A 22,503-nucleotide genomic window follows, 5' to 3' on the forward strand; every position below is an offset into this window, starting at 1 on the left:
TCCCATCACTGCAGACAGTGACAAGCTTTAAAAATTAGCCTCCCTCTGGCATGCTGTCCCTTGAAACTCTACTGAGTTTCAACCTTATTGAAAGTAGGAAATTTAAAATCAAGTATCACTCAACCTACAGAAGACAAAGAGCTGTGATGTGGTTTTAATATAGAGCATGTTTCTAATTTAGAAATCAAGATAGTATCTATGAATAATGACAGTGATGAAGTTAAGTGTTTAATCTTCAAAACAACTTGGGCTGGATCTAGTAGCAGTGATGGCAGGGGAGGGGAGGGTACTGGGTTGGAGGTACTAGGGATCTAGAATGAGGCTGTGAAGAAGGGAAGCAGGGCCGGGAGAAATAGCACTGTAAGGGAGAAGAGGAGGGTAAGGCTATAATGCTCAGTCTTTGCTCCAAATATGCAAAATCACAGAGCAGCTAAGTATCAGGTTGAGACAGAGCCTACCAGGAACACACCTGCCCAAGGTCAGTGATATGAACACAGGAAACCATGAGCTTTCCAGGCAGGTAACAGGGTCTGTATCTCATGTCCCTTTTCTTCATCCATATCCACTGCCCATTAGGCAGCTCCCAAAACAGTGCCGGATGCTTAGTGAAGGGCAGGACTTAACCAGTGCCTGGCACATGAGCAGATGCCTTTTACTGATAAGGAGGATGAGGGACAGAACTGCCACCTGTCCTGCCAGGCAGAGCATACCAAGGGGCACAGGCTCGCACAGCTGCCCAGGTGGTGTGTAGGTAGAGGACACACAAACATACCTGGACCCGCGTGATGTGCAGGTAGAGAACACAGGCCACCAGGAAGCAGATAGAGAACACCAGCAGGAGCAGGACAGCCACACTCCTGGGGACAGAGGACACACAGGTCACTGCTGTGGGGGCCATGATGGTGGGGGGGGTCATACAAGTACCTAAAGATTGGCCCCTCCTACTCTCCTGACTTCCCTCAGAGGTGAAAGCATGGACTGTCTGCCTGAGGTCCCTGGGGCCCACACCTGGTTCTCCTCTAGGGACGGTGCCCGAGGTTCCTGAGTAAAGTTCCCGTGAATACCTCCTATCTGTATTGCCCTGGAAAGCAAAGTGTAGCTTTGTCTGAGGGCCACACTACTTTCTGGAAGCCCTTTCTTTCTGGTGAAACGGAAGGTGCTATCTGGCTTCACATAGCAGTCCTCTTGCCAACCTTTATCTGGAATGCATATTTCAAGGAAAATCCTGACTCCCAAACAATGCTATCAGGTGGACTGCCATCTTCCCAATGTTTGAGGGCCTCCCATGGCTGAGTCCTCCTGTCCTCAGCAGCTTCTGTATGGTTTCTGGAAACTAAAAACAGACGGTGTTCCTTATAGCCAGGTTTCATCAGGAAGCATGTGTGTTTGTGGGAGAAGGAGTAAGTGGACACTCTGTGGCAATTTCCTTGCCCAAAAGCAAAATCCCCATGTTCATACTGACTTAACCATATGTGGTGGTTTGATTCAGGTGTACCTCATAAACTTGGGTGTTCTGAATGCTAGATTCCCAGCTAATGGAGATTTGGAAATTAACACTTCCTGGAGGCGTCGTATTGTTGGGGGCGGGCTTGTGGGTATTAAAAGCCAGTGTTCCCTTGCCAGCGTTTGACACACTCTACCATTGCTATTGTCTACCTTATGTTGGCCAGGGGGTGATGTCCACCCTCTGCTCATGCCATTGTTTCCCCCTGCCATCATGGAGCTTCCTCTTGAGTTTGTAAGCCAAAATAAACCCCTTACCCCAAAAAACTGCTCTTGGTTGGGTGATTTCTGCCAGCAATGTGAACCCAACTGCAATGCCATATGATGGTTAAATATTATTAAAATCACTACAATTTTATTCCTTTTCAGACTGTTTTTCTGATTTTAATGTTTCTGAAAATAAATGTGGACTTAGAAACCAATGGAGTAGTTTGTTTCCCCTCAAAAGCTATTTTCAAAGGCAATTATGTATGTCAGGTAGTTGGAAAAGCCAAAATATAAGAATCTGATAAATTCAAAGTTAAGGACAGTGACCAGTCCCATGCTAAATGTTACTGAGGCTTGCCAAACTGACATGAGCAAATGGAGAACTAGCAGGCAGCTAATATCCTCCTCAAATACCAGGCACAGCAAGAGAGTGACTAGAAGGCGTATCTCCAATGGAGAAAGGGGCATACAGTTGCCTTGCTGTCGTAGCTTGAATGTGAGATGCCCCACCACGGGCCCATGTGTTTGAACAGTTGTTCCCCTGCTGGTGCTGCTGTTTTGGGAGGTTGTGGGACCTTCACAGGTGAGATCTCACTGGAGGAAGTGGGCAACTGAGGAAAGACATTGAGGTTTTATAGCCCAGCCCCACTTCCTGTCCCACCTCTGCTTCCTGTTCCATACAGAAGTAGCAAGCAGCCTCATGTTCCTGCTACCACAGCTGAGAGTAGCTCCCTCTTCACCATAATGGACTGTGTCCTTATCTGTGAGCCAAACTAAATTCTTCCTTTCTGAAGTTGTTTGCTCTTAGTTATTTGACTACCATGATGAGAAAAGTAACTTAGTACACACAGAGACCTGGAAATCTTCGTCAACTTTCCATGTCACTGATTACCACAAGAGCAGCACTTACTGAGGGATTATCAGAAGGTAGACAAGGCCAAATAAGGCAGCCAGGATGAGGGCGAGGACGACGGCGCTGGTGAAGTACTCATCCTGAAGCTGGTGGTACTGTGCGAGAGAGGAGGGGGAAGAAGGGAGAGCTCGGTCAAGCCATGAGAGCCACAGGCTTCCGGGACACAGGCAGAGGGTTTGCAAAGGACACCGACAAAGATGAGGGCCTTTGTCACCTACCTTTTGTTCCCGTTCAATATGTTTATACTTCAGGGTAAAGAAGTTCAGATCGGCCATCTCCAGCTCTGTTTGGCGGGCTTCTAGGAGGCGGCTGATATACCTGTTGACACGTGTTCCCGGAGTGGTATAGACCACGTTTGTGGAGAAAGACGAGCGGTTTCTGAGTTTTTCTGAAGCCGTTCTCAATGCCCTCCGCTGCATTCATCATGGAAATAAAGAAACAGCAACAAATGCTCCACTTTTTGAAGAAAACCATTTATGTGCACCCTTCCAACCTGTATTCTGGTCTGCTGCAGGCTGGGCTGGCTTCAAAGACCCAAGACACAATGATAGCTCTGCCCTTTGCTGGCAAGAGGCAGGTTCGGTAACTGAGCAGCCAGGGTTGAGTTCCCACATCTGTAATGCAGGTTCTAGGACTCCTGTGTGACAGCAGCACGGAAAGGGTTGGAGGAGTCAGTGCAGAACCGAGCAGAGCAGCCTCCCGCACTCACAAGGCATGCATGTGAGAAGAAGCACCTGGAGGTCAGTGACAAGGGCTGGTGCCCTGTGCCTTTCTCCTAGGAGGGAGGGATGGACGAGCAGAGAGACAAGACTGGCAGCCAGGGCTGAAAGAACCCACACATGAGCAGCTCTTCCACGTCTCACGTCTGTCAGACAGAGGAACAAGAGGGCACTGGCATGCTGAAAGAAGAACCAGGTCTCATCTGAAGCCACCCAGTGTTGTATCATCGTCAGCACCCCACAGACAGGGTCTCTGGTCCTTCCCACATTTCAGCAGGAAACAAGAATGTTGAGAACAAGCTGTCATGTGGTTGCAGAAAAGACAGATTTTCTCTACTACTGATGTTCGTGTATTTGGATTTTGTTGAACTAATTTGATTTTCAAAACTTGCATGAAAATGTTATTTATTTCAATGACTGAATTTTGGGCAGATTCTTTTTTATTTGTGTGTGTGTGTGTGTGTGTGTGTGTGTGTGTGTGTGTGTGTGTACGCACGCACATTCATATAGAGGACAGAGGTGAATGCCAGATGTCCTCTTCTTTAATTGTTTTTATTTAGCTACTTTCATGCTTCAAATTATTGTATATCAAGTGCACAAAGTAGGAGTTGTAGTTTGTGGTATATGGGATAACATTTTTTAACTATTTAAAAACACAAAAATTATATTGAGCTCACAAGCCATACATGTACAGTTAGAAGTCCATATTTGTCCACAGGCTATACGTGGCTGACTCCCAGATATAAATGCATACAGACTAAGTGAGTTCTAAAATACGTCCCTACTATTTAGGTTTTTTTTTTCTTTTAAATTGAGAACTTTATTGTATGAAAACACTGCATATTGGTCCTATTCCCACTGGACTGCACTCTATGTTTCCTCTCCCTAACTATGATCCACTGAGGATCCTCACAGTGATTAGTATCCTCTTTGGCATCATGAATGCACCAGTGTCTGTCAGTGGGGGGAGTCCTCAGTGAAAGGGAGGTCATACCGGTACTGAGAACCAAGCCAGGAAGCTTCCACTGTTCTCCGGCTAAAAGGAGAAGTTATGCTTATCAAGAAATCTTCTAAATGTCTACGTTTATCTCCTTTGATTCATGCTGTTCTCCATACTTCTTAGAGAATTTGCTTTTCACAGATGCTAGCAAACACTGGAGAGAGCCTAGGCCCACTGGTAGGACAAATAAAGGAAACCAACTGCCTAGTCACCTCTTTCACGTCTGCCACAGCCCAGGAAATATCACTGCTAGTCTGACGCCTCCTCCAGGGAAGTGACAGGAGACACCAAGGAGACTAAAACGAGGGGGCAATATGCTCAGCCTCACGCCCCTCCCTGAAGACAGGAGACACCGAGGAGACTAAAATGAGGGGGCACTATGCTCAGCCTCACGCCCCTCCCTGAAGACAGGAGACACTGAGGAGACTAAAACGAGGGGGCACTATGCTCAGCCTCACGCCCCTCCCTGAAGACAGGAGACACCGAGGAGACTAAAACGAGGGGGCACTATGCTCAGCCTCACGCCCCTCCCTGAAGACAGGAGACACCGAGGAGAATAAAACGAGGGGGCACTATGCTCAGCCTCACGCCCCTTCCTGAAGACAGGAGACACCGAGGAGACTAAAACGAGGGGGCACTATGCTCAGCCTCACACCCCTCCCTGAAGACAGGAGACACCGAGGAGACTAAAACGAGGGGGCACTATGCTCAGCCTCACGCCCCTCCCTGAAGACAGGAGACACCGAGGAGACTAAAACGAGGGGGCACTATGCTCAGCCTCACGCCCCTCCCTGAAGACAGGAGACACCGAGGAGACTAAAACGAGGGGGCAATATGTTCAGCCTCACGCCCCTCCCTGAAGACAGGAGACACCGAGGAGACTAAAACGAGGGGGCACTATGCTCAGCCTCACACCCCTTCCTGAAGACAGGAGACACAGAGGAGACTAAAACGAGGGGGCACTATGCTCAGCCTCACGCCCCTTCCTGAAGACAGGAGACACCGAGGAGACTAAAACGAGGGGGCACTATGCTCAGCCTCACGCCCCTTCCTGAAGACAGGAGACACCGAGGAGACTAAAACGAGGGGGCACTATGCTCAGCCTCACGCCCCTTCCTGAAGACAGGAGACACCGAGGAGACTAAAACGAGGGGGCACTATGCTCAGCCTCACGCCCCTTCCTGAAGACAGGAGACACCGAGGAGACTAAAACGAGGGGGCACTATGCTCAGCCTCACGCCCCTTCCTGAAGACAGGAGACACAGAAGAGACTAAAACGAGGGGGCACTATGCTCAGCCTCACGCCCCTTCCTGAAGACAGGAGACTCTGAGGAGACTAAAACGAGGGGGCACTATGCTCAGCCTCACGCCCCTTCCTGAAGACAGGAGACACCGAGGAGACTAAAACGAGGGGGCACTATGCTCAGCCTCACGCCCCTTCCTGAAGACAGGAGACACCGAGGAGACTAAAACGAGGGGGCACTATGCTCAGCCTCACGCCCCTTCCTGAAGACAGGAGACACAGAAGAGACTAAAACGAGGGGGCACTATGCTCAGCCTCACGCCCCTTCCTGAAGACAGGAGACACTGAGGAGACTAAAACGAGGGGGCACTATGCTCAGCCTCACGCCCCTTCCTGAAGACAGGAGACACAGAAGAGACTAAAACGAGGGGGCACTATGCTCAGCCTCACGCCCCTTCCTGAAGACAGGAGACACCGAGGAGACTAAAACGAGGGGGCACTATGCTCAGCCTCACACCCCTTCCTGAAGACAGGAGACACCGAGGAGACTAAAACGAGGGGGCACTATGCTCAGCCTCACGCCCCTCCCTGAAGACAGGAGACACCGAGGAGACTAAAACGAGGGGGCACTATGCTCAGCCTCACACCCCTCCCTGAAGACAGGAGACACCGAGGAGACTAAAACGAGGGGGCACTATGCTCAGCCTCACGCCCCTCCCTGAAGACTGGAGACACCGAGGAGACTAAAACGAGGGGGCACTATGCTCAGCCTCACGCCCCTTCCTGAAGACAGGAGACACCGAGGAGACTAAAACGAGGGGGCACTATGCTCAGCCTCACACCCCTCCCTGAAGACAGGAGACACCGAGGAGACTAAAACGAGGGGGCACTATGCTCAGCCTCACACCCCTCCCTGAAGACAGGAGACACCGAGGAGACTAAAACGAGGGGGCAATATGCTCAGCCTCACACCCCTTCCTGAAGACAGGAGACACCGAGGAGACTAAAACGAGGGGGCAATATGCTCAGCCTCACACCCCTCCCTGAAGACAGGAGACACCGAGGAGACTAAAACGAGGGGGCAATATGCTCAGCCTCACACCCCTCCCTGAAGACAGGAGACACCGAGGAGACTAAAACGAGGGGGCAATATGCTCAGCCTCACACCCCTCCCTGAAGACAGGAGACACCGAGGAGACTAAAACGAGGGGGCAATATGCTCAGCCTCACACCCCTTCCTGAAGACAGGAGACACTGAGGAGACTAAAACGAGGGGGCACTATGCTCAGCCTCACGCCCCTCCCTGAAGACAGGAGACACCGAGGAGACTAAAACGAGGGGGCAATATGCTCAGCCTCACACCCCTTCCTGAAGACAGGAGACACTGAGGAGACTAAAACGAGGGGGCACTATGCTCAGCCTCACGCCCCTTCCTGAAGACAGGAGACACCGAGGAGACTAAAACGAGGGGGCACTATGCTCAGCCTCACGCCCCTTCCTGAAGACAGGAGACACCGAGGAGACTAAAACGAGGGGGCACTATGCTCAGCCTCACGCCCCTTCCTGAAGACAGGAGACACCGAGGAGACTAAAACGAGGGGGCACTATGCTCAGCCTCACGCCCCTTCCTGAAGACAGGAGACACCGAGGAGACTAAAACGAGGGGGCACTATGCTCAGCCTCACACCCCTCCCTGAAGACAGGAGACACCGAGGGGACTAAAACGAGGGGGCACTATGCTCAGCCTCACGCCCCTTCCTGAAGACAGGAGACACCGAGGAGACTAAAACGAGGGGGCACTATGCTCAGCCTCACGCCCCTCCCTGAAGACAGGAGACACCGAGGAGACTAAAACGAGGGGGCACTATGCTCAGCCTCACGCCCCTTCCTGAAGACAGGAGACACTGAGGAGACTAAAACGAGGGGGCACTATGCTCAGCCTCACGCCCCTTCCTGAGACAGGAGACACCGAGGAGACTAAAACGAGGGGGCAATATGCTCAGCCTCACACCCCTTCCTGAAGACAGGAGACACTGAGGAGACTAAAACGAGGGGGCACTATGCTCAGCCTCACGCCCCTCCCTGAAGACAGGAGACACCGAGGAGACTAAAACGAGGGGGCAATATGCTCAGCCTCACACCCCTTCCTGAAGACAGGAGACACTGAGGAGACTAAAACGAGGGGGCACTATGCTCAGCCTCACGCCCCTTCCTGAAGACAGGAGACACCGAGGAGACTAAAACGAGGGGGCACTATGCTCAGCCTCACGCCCCTTCCTGAAGACAGGAGACACCGAGGAGACTAAAACGAGGGGGCACTATGCTCAGCCTCACGCCCCTTCCTGAAGACAGGAGACACCGAGGAGACTAAAACGAGGGGGCACTATGCTCAGCCTCACACCCCTCCCTGAAGACAGGAGACACCGAGGGGACTAAAACGAGGGGGCACTATGCTCAGCCTCACGCCCCTTCCTGAAGACAGGAGACACCGAGGAGACTAAAACGAGGGGGCACTATGCTCAGCCTCACGCCCCTTCCTGAAGACAGGAGACACTGAGGAGACTAAAACGAGGGGGCACTATGCTCAGCCTCACGCCCCTTCCTGAAGACAGGAGACACCGAGGAGACTAAAACGAGGGGGCAATATGCTCAGCCTCACACCCCTTCCTGAAGACAGGAGACACTGAGGAGACTAAAACGAGGGGGCACTATGCTCAGCCTCACGCCCCTCCCTGAAGACAGGAGACACCGAGGAGACTAAAACGAGGGGGCAATATGCTCAGCCTCACACCCCTTCCTGAAGACAGGAGACACTGAGGAGACTAAAACGAGGGGGCACTATGCTCAGCCTCACGCCCCTTCCTGAAGACAGGAGACACCGAGGAGACTAAAACGAGGGGGCACTATGCTCAGCCTCACGCCCCTTCCTGAAGACAGGAGACACCGAGGAGACTAAAACGAGGGGGCACTATGCTCAGCCTCACGCCCCTTCCTGAAGACAGGAGACACCGAGGAGACTAAAACGAGGGGGCACTATGCTCAGCCTCACACCCCTCCCTGAAGACAGGAGACACCGAGGGGACTAAAACGAGGGGGCACTATGCTCAGCCTCACGCCCCTTCCTGAAGACAGGAGACACCGAGGAGACTAAAACGAGGGGGCACTATGCTCAGCCTCACGCCCCTCCCTGAAGACAGGAGACACTGAGGAGACTAAAACGAGGGGGCACTATGCTCAGCCTCACGCCCCTCCCTGAAGACAGGAGACACCGAGGAGACTAAAACGAGGGGGCACTATGCTCAGCCTCACGCCCCTCCCTGAAGACAGGAGACACCGAGGAGACTAAAACGAGGGGGCACTATGCTCAGCCTCACACCCCTCCCTGAAGACAGGAGACACCGAGGAGACTAAAACGAGGGGGCACTATGCTCAGCCTCATGCCCCTCCCTGAAGACAGGAGACACCGAGGAGACTAAAACGAGGGGGCACTATGCTCAGCCTCACGCCCCTCCCTGAAGACAGGAGACACCGAGGAGACTAAAACGAGGGGGCAATATGCTCAGCCTCACGCCCCTCCCTGAAGACAGGAGACACCGAGGAGACTAAAACGAGGGGGCAATATGCTCAGCCTCACGCCCCTCCCTGAAGACAGGAGACACTGAGGAGACTAAAACGAGGGGGCACTATGCTCAGCCTCATGCCCCTCCCTGAAGACAGGAGACACCGAGGAGACTAAAACGAGGGGGCACTATGCTCAGCCTCACGCCCCTCCCTGAAGACAGGAGACACCGAGGAGACTAAAACGAGGGGGCAATATGCTCAGCCTCACGCCCCTCCCTGAAGACAGGAGACACCGAGGAGACTAAAACGAGGGGGCAATATGCTCAGCCTCACGCCCCTCCCTGAAGACAGGAGACACCGAGGAGACTAAAACGAGGGGGCAATATGCTCAGCCTCACACCCCTCCCTGAAGAGTGCTTCAGATTCAGCATGTAGGGACTGGACATGGACAGTGGATTTGACTTGATGCTGTGAACCAAAAAGGTTTCTTCATAACCTTGAGATGAGGAGGGGACTCAGGTTTGCAGACCACCAATGTTGCATGGGAACTGTTTTACAAGGGGAGAAGCAGATCCTGTGGTCTTCAAGGATCCTTGCTTAGGAAGAATGTCTCTCAGATGTTGAGTCCAGGCAGTGGTGTTGAGCCATCGATGGCACCTGATGTGGCTGCGTGGGCCATCAGCACATCAGTCCACAACAGCCCCTGGAAACTGATGGGCTTGCTCATACCAGGGCGAGGTGATTTAATCTACAAAGCTGCTTAGGGCAGAGGACAGACCTCCCCCTTGGGAGAGGTGCCAGGCTATCATCAAAACAATCAATCAGAGGCTGCAGAGAGCTCCACACCAATGGAGTTCTATAACATACCCTCCAAGGCTCAGGGAACATTGTGGAAGGTGGGGAGGGTAGAAAGAATGCAGGAGACACACGGTGGGAAAGCGTCCTCCCTTTTCTGCTCATCCCCTTGTTTCCCCGAGAAAGCATCTCACTGGAGCTGGAGTTGACATTTTTTCAGTAAGGAAGCCTTAGAGATTCTCTGGTGTTCCATCCTCTTGTCCCCTGCCAGCATATGTGCTTCCCAACTCCACCCACAGGACTAGGCTTATAGACCTAAATTCAGGCCATCTCTGGCCATCATCCTGATCCTGTTGGGTGGGGTGAGGGATGCCAGATGCTGAGGACAGGAAGACAGAGATCAGATCTGGCAATATGGAAAACAAGATAAACGGAAATTCTGCCATTAAAAATTGTCAATAAAACACACACTCCTTTTAAAACGCACAGCAGAAGTGATGCAAGGAAAGACAATGATAAGAGGCCAGAATCATTCAAGCAAGTGGGAGTCTAGCTAGACAGGGTGAGAATGCTTAAATCTCTGGGTGCCCCAAGGACAGCAGCAATCCCAGGAGACCTCCAGCTTGTAAGAACTACTGTATATTTCCTGGGGCGCCACAGAACACCACTGCCAGGGCCTGAAAGTGGCAGGAATGCCAGATCCCAGAAACTCCACCCCCTCTGGACAATGCCTATGGAAGCATCTTTCATGGAACATAGAAGTTCACTTTTCTTGGACCCCTGTCTTTGGGAACAGGCACATTTGCCAGGCTGATATGGACCAAAATCCCTACGATTTGGCACCAAAGCCCAGCATTTAGTATAAAGCAGTCCCAAGTTGCCTGGCATGTGCAAAGACCACTTTTCTCTGATGAGATCCACCATGAACAAAGCGCTTATGGAATTCTCAGATAACATTCTACAGAAGATGAACTCACACAAAGCCTTGTGGTAACAAGGCACTAAAAGAAAGAGAACAGACTGTTGCTTCATCCTGAGAAGCCTCTAAACTACGGGTGAATATGCCTTTAAAGGGTGTAAAATGGGCTGGAGAGATAGCTTAATGGTTAAAGGTTCTTGCTTGCAAAGCCTGTCAGATCAGGTTCAATTCCCCAACCACCCATATAAGGCCAGATGGGCAAGAGACCATGGAGTGACCTTTCCAACACACACACACGCACACACACACACACACACACACACACACACACACACACAAGAAATAAAAACTTTAACTTTTAAACAAGGAAGAAGACCAATAAAGACAAGGGAAAGAAAGGTGGAGCAAGCAGCAACAGAGAAAAGAGACATCAGGCAGTGACAATGTGGGCCCCAGGAAGGCTGGGCAGGACAGGAGCCAAGTATGACGGGCTCTGGCACAGTGGCTACAGCTGCTCTGGTAAAAAACAAATCATGAGATAATGTCAGCGGTTCAGGGGTACCCTAAGCTCCTTGACAAGGCCTCTGGTGATCCGTGAGAACAACAGTGGGGTCCTTTCTGAGTTAGGGGTCAGGGTCTCTGGCCCTGGGCTAAAATGAAGCCCATGTGGCATGTGGTTAAGTGAAGGTTGAGACCTCCCACATCCCCAGGAAAAGACCAAAGGAAATGCAGGTGAGTCTGATGCATCCAAGAAGACAGAAAGCCCTGGGGTCCGGAGTCCAGCTAGAAGAGCTTGCCTGGGCAGCACTTGCAGACAGCTCTGCATTCCTGATATTCACCAGAGACACAGCAGAAGGGGCTGGAGAGATGGCCCCGCGGTCAGGGCACTTGCCTACAAAGTGCTGCCTGTGTCTGGAGTTCATTTGCAGTGGCTGGAGGCCTGGTGCACCCATCCTCTGTCTGTCTGTCTGTCGCGTTTAGCTTATAAATAAATAAGTAAATGTGTTTAAAAGCAGAAAGGGCTGGGCATCGAAGGAACATAATACTTCAAATGGAGACAGGCAGCCACAACAAACAAAAAAGATGCTCAGAGAAAACATGTTTCTGGGATAAGAAAATACCTTTTAAAAACTTCAGTGGAGGCTAAGGATGTAGTTCAACTAGTAGAGTACTTGCCAAGTATATAGAGAACCTCAGGTCTGATTCCCAGCACCACATAAAATCTACCATAGTGGCCTCAGGAGGTGGAGACAGGAGAATCAGAAGTTCAAGATCAGCCTTGATGTTCAAGGCCAGTCTGGGAAACACAAGGCCCTGCTTCCCGCTCCCCACCCCAAATAATAATAACAACAAGGCCTCATCTCAAGGAGATAAATGAGAAACAAAAACACATCCCTGACAAGGGAATATGATTTCATAAAAAATATAAGAAACAAAAAGTTCAGGGAAATTTTAAAACTTCCTTCCATGATCATAGAAATACTAACTAGAAGTATTAAACGATGAAGTTGAAGACATATTCCAAAAAATTCTATTGCCTGGCCTCTTCCCTATAGGCTACTGGCACTGAAATAGGCTGCACAAAAGAAAAGAGAAGGAGAAAAAGAAAAGAGGAAGGAAGAAAAGAAAAAAGAAAGGAAGAGAAGGGAAAAGAAAAAAGAAAACAACTGACAGAGGAGAGCAAGGAGACAGAAAAGAATTAGGCTAGTTTTGGGGAGGGAAATGTGGGAAAAACCTGACAAAATAATGCCTGAGCATTTCCAGTAGTGAGCCCCCTGTGCTCAGGGGGTGCCTGCCCCAAAGCACAAAAGGGACTTGAATCAAAACTCTTCTTTAGCAGGTTTACAACATCAGGTGCCAAGAATGGATCTTTTGGCTTCCTGAGACAAGATCGCACAGTAGCGTCACATCCAAGGGTCTGGCACAAGAGAACCTGTCTGAGCTCAGCAGCAGCCCCAGAAGCCAGTTGAAGCAAGTTGTCAGAGGACAAAAGATCGTGGCCAAGTACAATGAGCCAAAATGCTCATGTCCCCTCAAAACCCACGTGTTGAAACTTTGCCACCCCCACATTTGGAGGTGGATATTCTGAAGGCACCTCTATTTAGGTGAGGTACTGATGGAATGATGCCCTTATAAGAGAAAAAGTGATAGCTTTGTAGCTGTTATGTGAGCAAGAACCAAGCACCTGTAAGTCACGAAGAAACCTCCCTGCTGACACCTTGATCTTGGGCCTCCAGCCTCCAGTACTATGGGAGGGATGAGTGTCTGTGACTTGAATCTCCTGAGCTGAGCAATTATGTTGTGACGGTCTGTGCTGACTAATACTCCAGTCTAAAAATCAAGGCTTTATCTTGCCAACAGAACCATTTGCACATGCAAAGCCTCCCAAAGTCGCCTTCTGTGCCCCTAAAGGAAAAGGAGCCCAGCAGAAGTCAACCATGGGGGAAGATATGGGACCACAGAAGCCCACAGGGGAAAGAATGACAAGGACCAGCCTTACAAGATGGCCCAAACCCAGGTCAAATGGCTAGAACATCAGACCTGAAGGACTAACCTGAGCACCTTAGACAACGTGTGAGGAATATTCGATTGATCTTACATAAATACGGAATACCAAGTAAAAGATATTACAAAGATTTGTGCAGAAAGGAAAAAGTAGCTTAACTCTGGGAAGCGTTACAAAATCATAAAATGAGGATGCAGCTATCCAAACTACACGGGGGAGGAGTGAATGCCCAGTCCCATGGATGTCTGCGGTGGCCCTGGCCACACCTACCTTGTCATCATCCTCGCAGGTCATGACATTGGAGAAGGGGATCTCAGCCTTGAACATCTTCCGGCAGTGCATGAGCTGCACCAGCAGGTAGCAGACCGTCTTGAACTTCATCCGCTTGGCTGGTTTTATATCTGAGAGGATCAAGCCTGGGAATATCTGCGCAAACACGAAGGGCAGAGAGAAATGCTGTCAGCGAGACACATCTTGCCTCTCAGGCTGGGAACGTGACTCCAACAGTGACGGGGACACTGAGTGCTGGGGTCGGATTGCTCAGCGCCTGCTGTGCACCAGGTACCACCTGGGACTCCACTAGAAACACAGCAGCGAAAACTCTCTCTCCAGGCTCCAGAATATCCAATTCTCAAATCCCACCCAAAGTCCCTGAAAATCAAAAGATCGTGTCCTGAGCAGAGTGGGGAGAAGGCTGACCACCAGAGCTTAGAGGGAACATCACTTGGGAGTTTCTCATTACACTTTCCTGGTGCTGACATGTTTCACTCTACAGGCGAGGAAAGAGGCCACAGTTGGGAAGACTGGGCAGGAGCAGCACCTCCTGAGGCTGAGGGCTTCCCACCTCAGACTGCGTCCTGGTCTCTGATCTGCACCATGGAGCCAACACAGCCCACTACACTCCATGGGCCTCCTCAAGACCAAGTTGAGCCAGCAGGGGGGAGCTTCAGAAAGCACCAAGGATTAAAGCTTGGTTATCAATCTTGCTGTATGCTTGTATGTCAGTCAGCTGACAGCTCTGCCCCTAGAGCAGCTCTCCTGCCAGGTGCTCTCTGCAGCACAGCACCCTCAGCTTGATTTCCAGCTGCCCCGCCTGGACGCCCTGACCACTTCCTTCCTTCGCCTCACTGGTCAGGTATTGTGAGGCCATGACTTCCAAGCAACAGCACATCCTCCAGCTCTTTGCCACACCCTCCTCCTCCACTGATAGTTCTCCAAACAGTGCTGTGTTCCCTCCTGACCTCACAACCCCCACTCACTGGCAGCCCACAGGACCCCAACACTTTGGCACTGTGAACCAGCCTGGGAGTCTCACCGCATCAGGCACCCAGGCTCTTTCCTCCTTAGGACTCCAGGTCCACTGGCTCCCACTCACCTGGACCTTCTCTATCTGTTATATTGCCTTATCCTTGCTCAAAAATCCTATGTGGCTGATCCAGACCCTTCTGAGGAAGCCATTTCTACACTCTTCTCCTTCCCCCAGGTGATCCCAGCTACCCTCAGAAATCAACCCAAGCTCCCATCAGAGTTTCTCCCTCAGGCTCAGTCCAGTAGGGAGAAAGCTGGCTCCCCAGCCTGTCCTGCATTATGAATCCCATGTCTCGCTGACTCAGGTACCCACAGTCAGCTGCCCTGCCCACCATGGGCAACAGCTGCTCAGGCTAAGCACTGCATCTCCAGGGCTCAGAAGGGCACCAGATCCAGCAGGCAGGTGGGAGTCACTGCTAGGCATTCCAACAGAGCCACAGTGGTCCTAAGCTCTTCCACGTCCCAGTGCCATGTTCCAATGAGGTGAGGGTCCCCAAGAACTCCACACCCCCACATCAGCTCCAGACACCCAAGGGGCACCAGGGTGTCAGACTTTTAGAGGTGGGGAAGAGAAGGGTCCATCTTGAAGTCTCTTTGAGAGTTGCCTCTGAGGCAGGGAGCTCAGGCAGAGAGCTGGGAGAGGGCTTAGCTCACACAGCATGCACCTGGCCTTTCTGCTCGCAGATCCATCTTTGCTGACATCCATCAGGATGCGGTCCCTGTCACACTGAGGTGTGTTCCAGCCTGAGGATCAGCACAGGGAGCTGCTGGAGAGTAACCCGCCACCAGCACAGGAACGTCCCATGTCCTCGGGTGTCTCTCTGCCCCATGAATTCACAGACATGCCCCCACCCAACCCATGATTTCAAAACATGACTTCTTGGAAATCTGTAGTTTGGTTCCAGATGCCAACAAATGATGGTGGTCTAACAACTCTACTTCACACTTGTAGTGCGATAATTTCACTGAAAGAAGGGAATCTAGGGTGAAACTGGGCAGAAATGGGAACTGTATTTGGAATGTGAATTCGGGGCTCAGCCCATACAGGGAAAGGACGTGGGACAGAGATACACACCAGGGTTTTGGGACCCTAAATCGTTCATCAACCTCTGAGCACTTCAACATTCTGGGCCTCTAAGTGAAGCCATAGTAACAAGCTTGAAGTGATAGAAGGACAATGGAGAACACAGTTAGGGGACAAGGGGTGATGGTGAGGGCTCTGAGAGCAGTGGCTTCTGGGAGCACCCTACAGCATCTGTTTACAGAGTGGTTCTCTCCACTCACGCACACCAGGCATTACCCAGCAGCAAAGTCCCAGAGGGCTGGGCAGCTGAGCTAGAGCACATGGCCACAGTGCCTGCAGGGCTGTTCATCACTGCTCAGCCCAACCGGACCCAGAACCTCAGACAGGAGGGGACCAGAGCCCTGACACATCTGCTTTGTGGCAGCTCTGGAGAGACTTGGTCAAACAAGCTAAACAGAGTCCCCCATTCTTACAGAAAATGAGGGGAAACGGTGTGGAGTATGGGTAGTTATGGGTAGTGAAGCCATCTTTTATTCTCCTTCAATTTTATCAAAATCTCTTTCTTTAAAACATCATCATCAACAAAACACATGTTCTACTCCCTCTTCCTCTCCTGAACCTCCACCTGAGCATGCACCTCCATATGATTCTGCTCCCTGACTGAGCCCCACACCCTCAATAAGCCTGGGCTCCTTTACCTGAATGCACACCTTTACCTGAACCTGCACACATTTGTAAACACAAATCTTAACTTGAGTATTCACAACGTACTTGAGCCCTCACACTCACACTCACAGGAGTCCAAGTACACTCCTAAGCATGTATCTTAACCTGAGCCTCCACAAGTCACCTGAGCCTGCTCCTTCAGCAGCGACCGCATCCCCACTTGAGCACACACAGCTACATAAGCCTAGAGGCAGCTCTGGCATTGCTTTCCTTGTGGAGCGGCCTGGTGTGCCATACAAAGCATGGCCACGGCCCCTTGTTCTACAGAACACAGCAGCTCCTGAAGCTCCTCACCCTGACTTCCTGCAGGAACTCCCAAGGCCACTCTGGAAGGGAGTCAGTGAAGGACCCCGGAAGGAGAGAGGACTCAGGGTGGCCCAGACATCCCCAATCTCCTAGTTGAAGTTCCTGCCCCTCTTCTCTCTTCAAATGGTCTCCCTCCTACCTATAAGAGGCAACGCCCTGCACCTAATGCTATTGGGACCACTTAAAGTCCACTGCCAGAGAAACAGTAACCGATGCAGGAGTGAGAACAGTTACGTCTTTAAAGGTGCCCAGGCCAAGCTGGTTAAAGCCCAGGTGGGAGTCAGGGGGTCGGCTGCCCACCTTTCTTCGATGAGATGGCACAATAAAGAAGGTCTCGATGTTATGTGCTTTCAGGAAGCTGTTCCTCTCATGTCCGTGACCTGGCTCCACCTCGTAGTCTCCATTCAAGCAGGCGAGGGTCGTCTTTGTAATGTGAACCTTCCTACAAGAAAAGGATAGGAAGTGGTACAAGAAATGGCAGGCCGTGCTGCTGAGTTCCTGGGGCTCTCAACAACGCCGTAGCAGAGCTTCCCACTCTCGGCAAGCAAGGTCTGTGAGGCTCTCATGTTCCCAGGGCACAGGTGACCTGGGAAGAAAAGTGAGGGAGACCAAAGGCAAGAGAGGAACATACCCAGGAAGGAAAGGCAGGGTCTGCTGAGGCGGAGAGGTCAAAGGGCTAGGGGAAAGACAGGACCCAAAGGAGAAAGAGAAACCACCAGAAGGATGCAATGAGGAAACAGAAAGCGCAGGGTGAGAGGAAAGAAAGGGAAGAGGAGAAGTGGGGGCTGCACATCCCAAACTTCCCAGCTGACCCCCTGAGTGGAAGCAGGTCAGGGCTGGCTGGTGACCAAGGGGTCATGAGTGGCGTGTGAAGCAGACCAAACCCCCCAGCTTTCGCTCCTCTGGGGCTCCCCAGCACTGCACCCGACACTCTTCCCCACACAGTCTCCCGACTTCCCTGCAGGAGAAGTCACATTCAAACTCAAGCTCATGTTCAAACTCACAGCTGCCAGAGACATAGGAAAGGTGAACAGGACATGAAGGAGTGGGGAGGAAACTCAGTACCTAGTGGGGCTCTGAAGTCGCAGAATTCTCCACATGTATTTGAGAACATGAAAAAAAAGTGGAGAAGCAATAGTAAGCTAGAAGCATGGCCCGTACACCAGTCCAAGGTCAACACATGCACTTGGTCTGATTCGACTCCAGCTTTCTACAGATGTGCACTGGGCCTCTGCTGGGTTTCACAGAGGGCAAAGTAGGTAGGGCAAGACTCCCACCACAGGGTCACTTGGCAGCAGATATAACCAGGACAGAACAGGCTCCTCTAACATCTTGATGCTAATGGGCAAATTAGAACCCATTCAAGTGTACGTAGGAAGAAGGCTCACAGAGCAAACACAATGGGGACATGCAGCCACTCTCTCCCAAACTCCCACTTACCCCGGTAGGCCAGCAGCCTCCATCACGTTGGCCAGGGTCACATCATTGGACCACACATCATACTGCCACTTGCGCAGGCCCAGAACACCACAGAGGACCCTGCCCGTATGAAGCCCCACACGCATGTTCAGGTCCACCTCAGTGGCCTCTGCCACAGATCTGTAACACAAGCACAGGGCATGGGGCTGTGGACTGCCTGGCACCTGCCTTGAGGGGCTGCCATGGTCTGTACGGCAAGGCCGAGTGAAGGGACTCATATGCTGTCCCTGCTATCCACAGGCTGCGCAGGTTTGAGATGGAACCGGTTACTTGAAGGGCTTGCCAGTGGACAGTAGCAGTTCTCTGCTCCCCTGTGAACTGAGGACCCCGCAGGCAAGGCTGCTGCCCTGCTGATGTTTAAGCAGCTCTGCAGCCTTCTCCTATGGCCCCTTCCTGCCCCTCCCCACCCCAGGCAGTCCCCAAAGGAAAATGAACCCCAAGTCTATCCTACAAAATTCTTGGAATTGAGGAGGCACACAAAGGCAGGGTGGGTGTGGGGAAACTGAGGGCTGAGAAACTCAACCACACCTTGGCTAGCTGTGTCCTGGCATGTGAATCTGGCTATGCAGATGTTGGCTCTGACAATCTCTGGAATCATTTCCACTCTGCACCCCAATGTAGGAGACAGCATGTGTCCTATGCCATCCACAGAAAAACACAAGGAAGGCTCCAGGAAGGACTCTGGGAGCTCAGCCCTAGTCAGCTCATGGTGATGAGGCAAATGGGTGCTACCCTCACCGCACCCTCAGCCGGCTCCATGCTTTGCCCCACAGCCCCCCGCCACACCGGGAGGTGTCTACATGTTACCTCTGTCAGTAACAGCACGGGCTGTGTGGGCTGACCCGCCCATGTCTCTGACTCCCTTCACCTTTACTTCATTTTGCAGACTGCCCACTCTGTTCCCACCTGAAGTCCCAGGGGTGGCTAACGAAGCACTTGTCTGGCACATCCCACAGCCTCTGGCCTCCCCTTGTGCCCCCACCAGCTGCCATCCTGAGCTGTCCTCTAAATAGGAGCACCTCTGCCCTCTCCACCCACTGTGCATTTCCAACACCACAGCACCAGTCGTGTCCGGGAGGGCTGTCTTCCAGCCACTGTGCCCAGGATGTTGGAGTCAGATGCATTCAAACCTGGAGTCCCCAGGGTCCCAGCAAAGTTCAGCTTCAGTAACCACCTCGGAAGTGTGTGTAAAAGTTAAGACTATGGTTAGGTCATTAATACCTAGTTTTATATATTGTGAATGCAAGTTTTCAGATTTTACCTTTATACCCAGTTGTTTATTAATCTTCAACAATAGACATGGAAACAAAAGCCTAAAGTTAAAATTTCTATTTCAAAAGCCACATGAGCAAATGCAGATGATGAAACCTGCCCATGGTGCTCTTTTGCACTTTCAGTATTTAAACTTCTGCGGCCACAGAAGGGCAGACAGCATGGGGGCTGCTGGAACTTGCGTTCACCCCGTTCCCAAGCCCCTGAATAACCGTCCCAAACCCCCAAACCAGTCCTTTGGGGTCTTCATGAACAGTACCACAACCAGCCACCACCCAAGCCCCTCCACACGTCTGCCACCTGGTGCCTCCTGCCAACATGTTTTTCAGTCTTTCTTGGCAAGTTCTGCCTCCGATGTGCCAGGGCTGGCACCATCCAACACACAGCAAACTGGAGAGTCACGGCTAAAGAGACCACGCTTGCAGCTGCTCTACTGCGGCTGTGCTTGCCCCTTGCTCTGGGACATCCAGGCCGGCTTTGCTTAAATCCAACAGAACCTCTGACTTCCTTTCCAGGGCACCAGCAATTCCATAGCCCCTCTGGCTTTATTTGTCCTATATTTCTTTCCATTTATGCTCTCAGAGTGTCTTATTTGTCTGGAGAATTTTCTATGCAGGAAAAGAGATGGACTCTCCAGCACTTACAACCCTGAACTTGGCCTTTGCTACTAGAGCCTATCAGGGAGCAAAGGAGGAGGTAACCCCCAAAGCATGGGGTCACACCAGTCTCTTGGTATCAATAAGTCCTGGCAGACCCAGGACCTAGCATGGCTATACTGTAGCTCAAAAATCAAAGAGCAAAACCTGGGCATGGTGGCGCATGCCTTTAATCCCAGCACTTGGGAGGCAGAGCTAGGAGAATCGCTGTGGTTCAAGGCTACCCTGAGACTCCATAGTGAGTTCCAGGCCAGCCTGGGCTAGAATGAGACTCTACCTCAAAAAACAAACCAAAAAAAAAAAAAAACCCCGAGCAAATCTGCTCATATGTTTAACAAACATCTATTGAGCCCTCCCCACTCAGCCCTTCTCCAAAGCACTATGTCTGCTCTACGTGCCCAATAGGAGAGATGGAGCAACAAACACCATGGAGGAACCAAGACAGAAATGTCCAGAAATGGTGACAATGAACATATCTACAGCAGCCACCAGCCCCAGTCCTGGCATGGTGGAAGAATGAAGCAAATAGTTTCAACATCTGTATGTTCAAACCCATGGTCTTTGAGCCCCAGCTTCTCTATCTATAAAAATGCAATTTTCATGCTGGAGGATGGCTTATCAGTTAAGGTGCTTGCCTACAAAGCCAAAGGACCCAGCACCTACATAAGCCAGCTGCACAAGGTGGTACATGCATCTGGAGTCCGTTTGCAGCAGCTGGAGACCCTGGTGTGCTCATTTTCTCTCTTGTTCTATCTGCCTCTTTCTCTCTCTCCTCTCAAATAAATAAATATAATAAAATAAATAAAAAATTAAAAATGCAATTGTCAACCTGCAATACACAGGCTCCACAGCTCCAGATCCCCCGAATATTAAAATAAATCTTTTGAGGTGTGAGCATAAATAGGAATACACCCATGCATCCAGAGAAAAATCCCTCCCTAAATGCAGACACAGGTCTGTGGCTTTGAAAACTAGACTCTAGTAATATGACCAAGTAACCCGTGTGTGCGTGAGCTGAGAAACTGGAGGATGCTCTGAGGGTCCCACACACAGCTGGCTGAAAGAAGGAGGTGCACGGGGGTAAGGACTTCCGACCAGGGGCCAGGACCACCTGCTAATGGCTCATCACCAGCTCAAGGTGGACCAGCATAGAGGAAAAAAAAGCATTTACATTTCCTGACAACTTAATATAGCACAGCAAGCGAGAGCTGCAAAGTTCAAGGGCAAAGCCATCACCTGGATGAAGTCTCCTTGGCAAAGCCCAGCACCCTGGGGTTGGGGGAGGGACATGTGGAAGAAGAATGGAGTCCCCAAACCTCCCTCACCCGCACCAGCAGAGGATTCCTCATGAAGTGAGCAGACGCCCCCCCCCCCCATTCCTACAGGCATGTGGGACCACAGGCTGCAAAGGGAATCCTGGAACATAGGGGCTCACTCTCCTTGAAATAGCTCCCTTTGTCTGAGAGCCAGTGAGTCATTCCCTGAAGAAGCTGCTGGAACCTTCCAATGCAGCCACTGGGAAGTGTCTGGGAGACACTGAGAGATGCTATCGCCATTTCTCCATTCACAGCCCAAAAGATGAAGGATTCAAGGAAAATGTAATGTCACCTCAAGACGTGAGCCAGGAATCTGCAGGCTCCTCTGCTCCCTGGGGAGGCAAACTTTCCGGGCCCTTTCAGAGAAAGCGGAGATATGGGAAGGCAGATCCAAGCAGAAGATGGAGAGGAACACAAATAACTCAGAGAGCAAGACCCCAGTGGGGAAGGGTCTCGGCCTTGGCTTCCCCAGAATAACAATAACAACCACAACAAAAAATCCCAGTGTCCTCCACCCCTGAGGCCTGCATGAGTTTCTGGGAACAAAGCCTGGAAGAGCCCGAGGCCGGAGCATCACTGGGAGTCCTCCAGGACCTCACCAAGGGACCAGGAAGCATCCCAGGGGAAGAAGACAACTGAACATGAGCTGTGCTCCCACAGCTAGCCCCAGGACCACCTCCAGAGAGATCGCATAGAGCCTGAGAGACTCAAAACTTGTCAAGTAGGAAAGAAGGCCGGGAAAGCAAACTAACACTCCTTCCAAGGCTTAGGCAACACTGTAGAGAGGGAGCGCAGACAGAGTGTAAGAGCAGCAGGGTGGGAAGGCTTCCTGCGAGGCATTGTCTGCCGAACTCTGCAATCGCAATCGTAACCTCGCTATGGACACCCCACTGCAGAGGGCCCTTAAGGAAGTGGGGGCAGGGGAGAGGGAATATGACCAGTGTGCAATGTGTTCAAATACTAAAGTTCCCAATGAGATTTAAATAAATTTAAAAAATGAGGCTAGGTTTGGCCCCTGCCCGCAGGATTCAGGGCCTACTTTCTTGCTGG

The 22,503-nt window shown here is 51.4% G+C and overlaps 1 protein-coding gene across 1 annotated transcript in view; it reads right to left on the bottom strand.

The window, feature by feature from the left end:
* Adcy1 (adenylate cyclase 1) overlaps positions 1–22,503 on the bottom strand; it is a 121,626-nt gene that overhangs the window by 35,912 nt on the left and 63,211 nt on the right. Inside the window, exons 6-11 of the mRNA XM_045135472.1 lie at positions 18,171–18,329; positions 17,031–17,172; positions 13,637–13,792; positions 2,842–3,036; positions 2,621–2,718; positions 773–857 (exon numbers count right to left, since the gene is read on the bottom strand). Coding sequence (XP_044991407.1) covers positions 773–857; positions 2,621–2,718; positions 2,842–3,036; positions 13,637–13,792; positions 17,031–17,172; positions 18,171–18,329 — 835 coding nt within the window. The remainder of the gene's footprint in view (positions 1–772; positions 858–2,620; positions 2,719–2,841; positions 3,037–13,636; positions 13,793–17,030; positions 17,173–18,170; positions 18,330–22,503) is intronic.

Source organism: Jaculus jaculus, chromosome 16 (assembly GCF_020740685.1).
Source record: "Jaculus jaculus isolate mJacJac1 chromosome 16, mJacJac1.mat.Y.cur, whole genome shotgun sequence".
NCBI lineage: Eukaryota > Metazoa > Chordata > Mammalia > Rodentia > Dipodidae > Jaculus > Jaculus jaculus.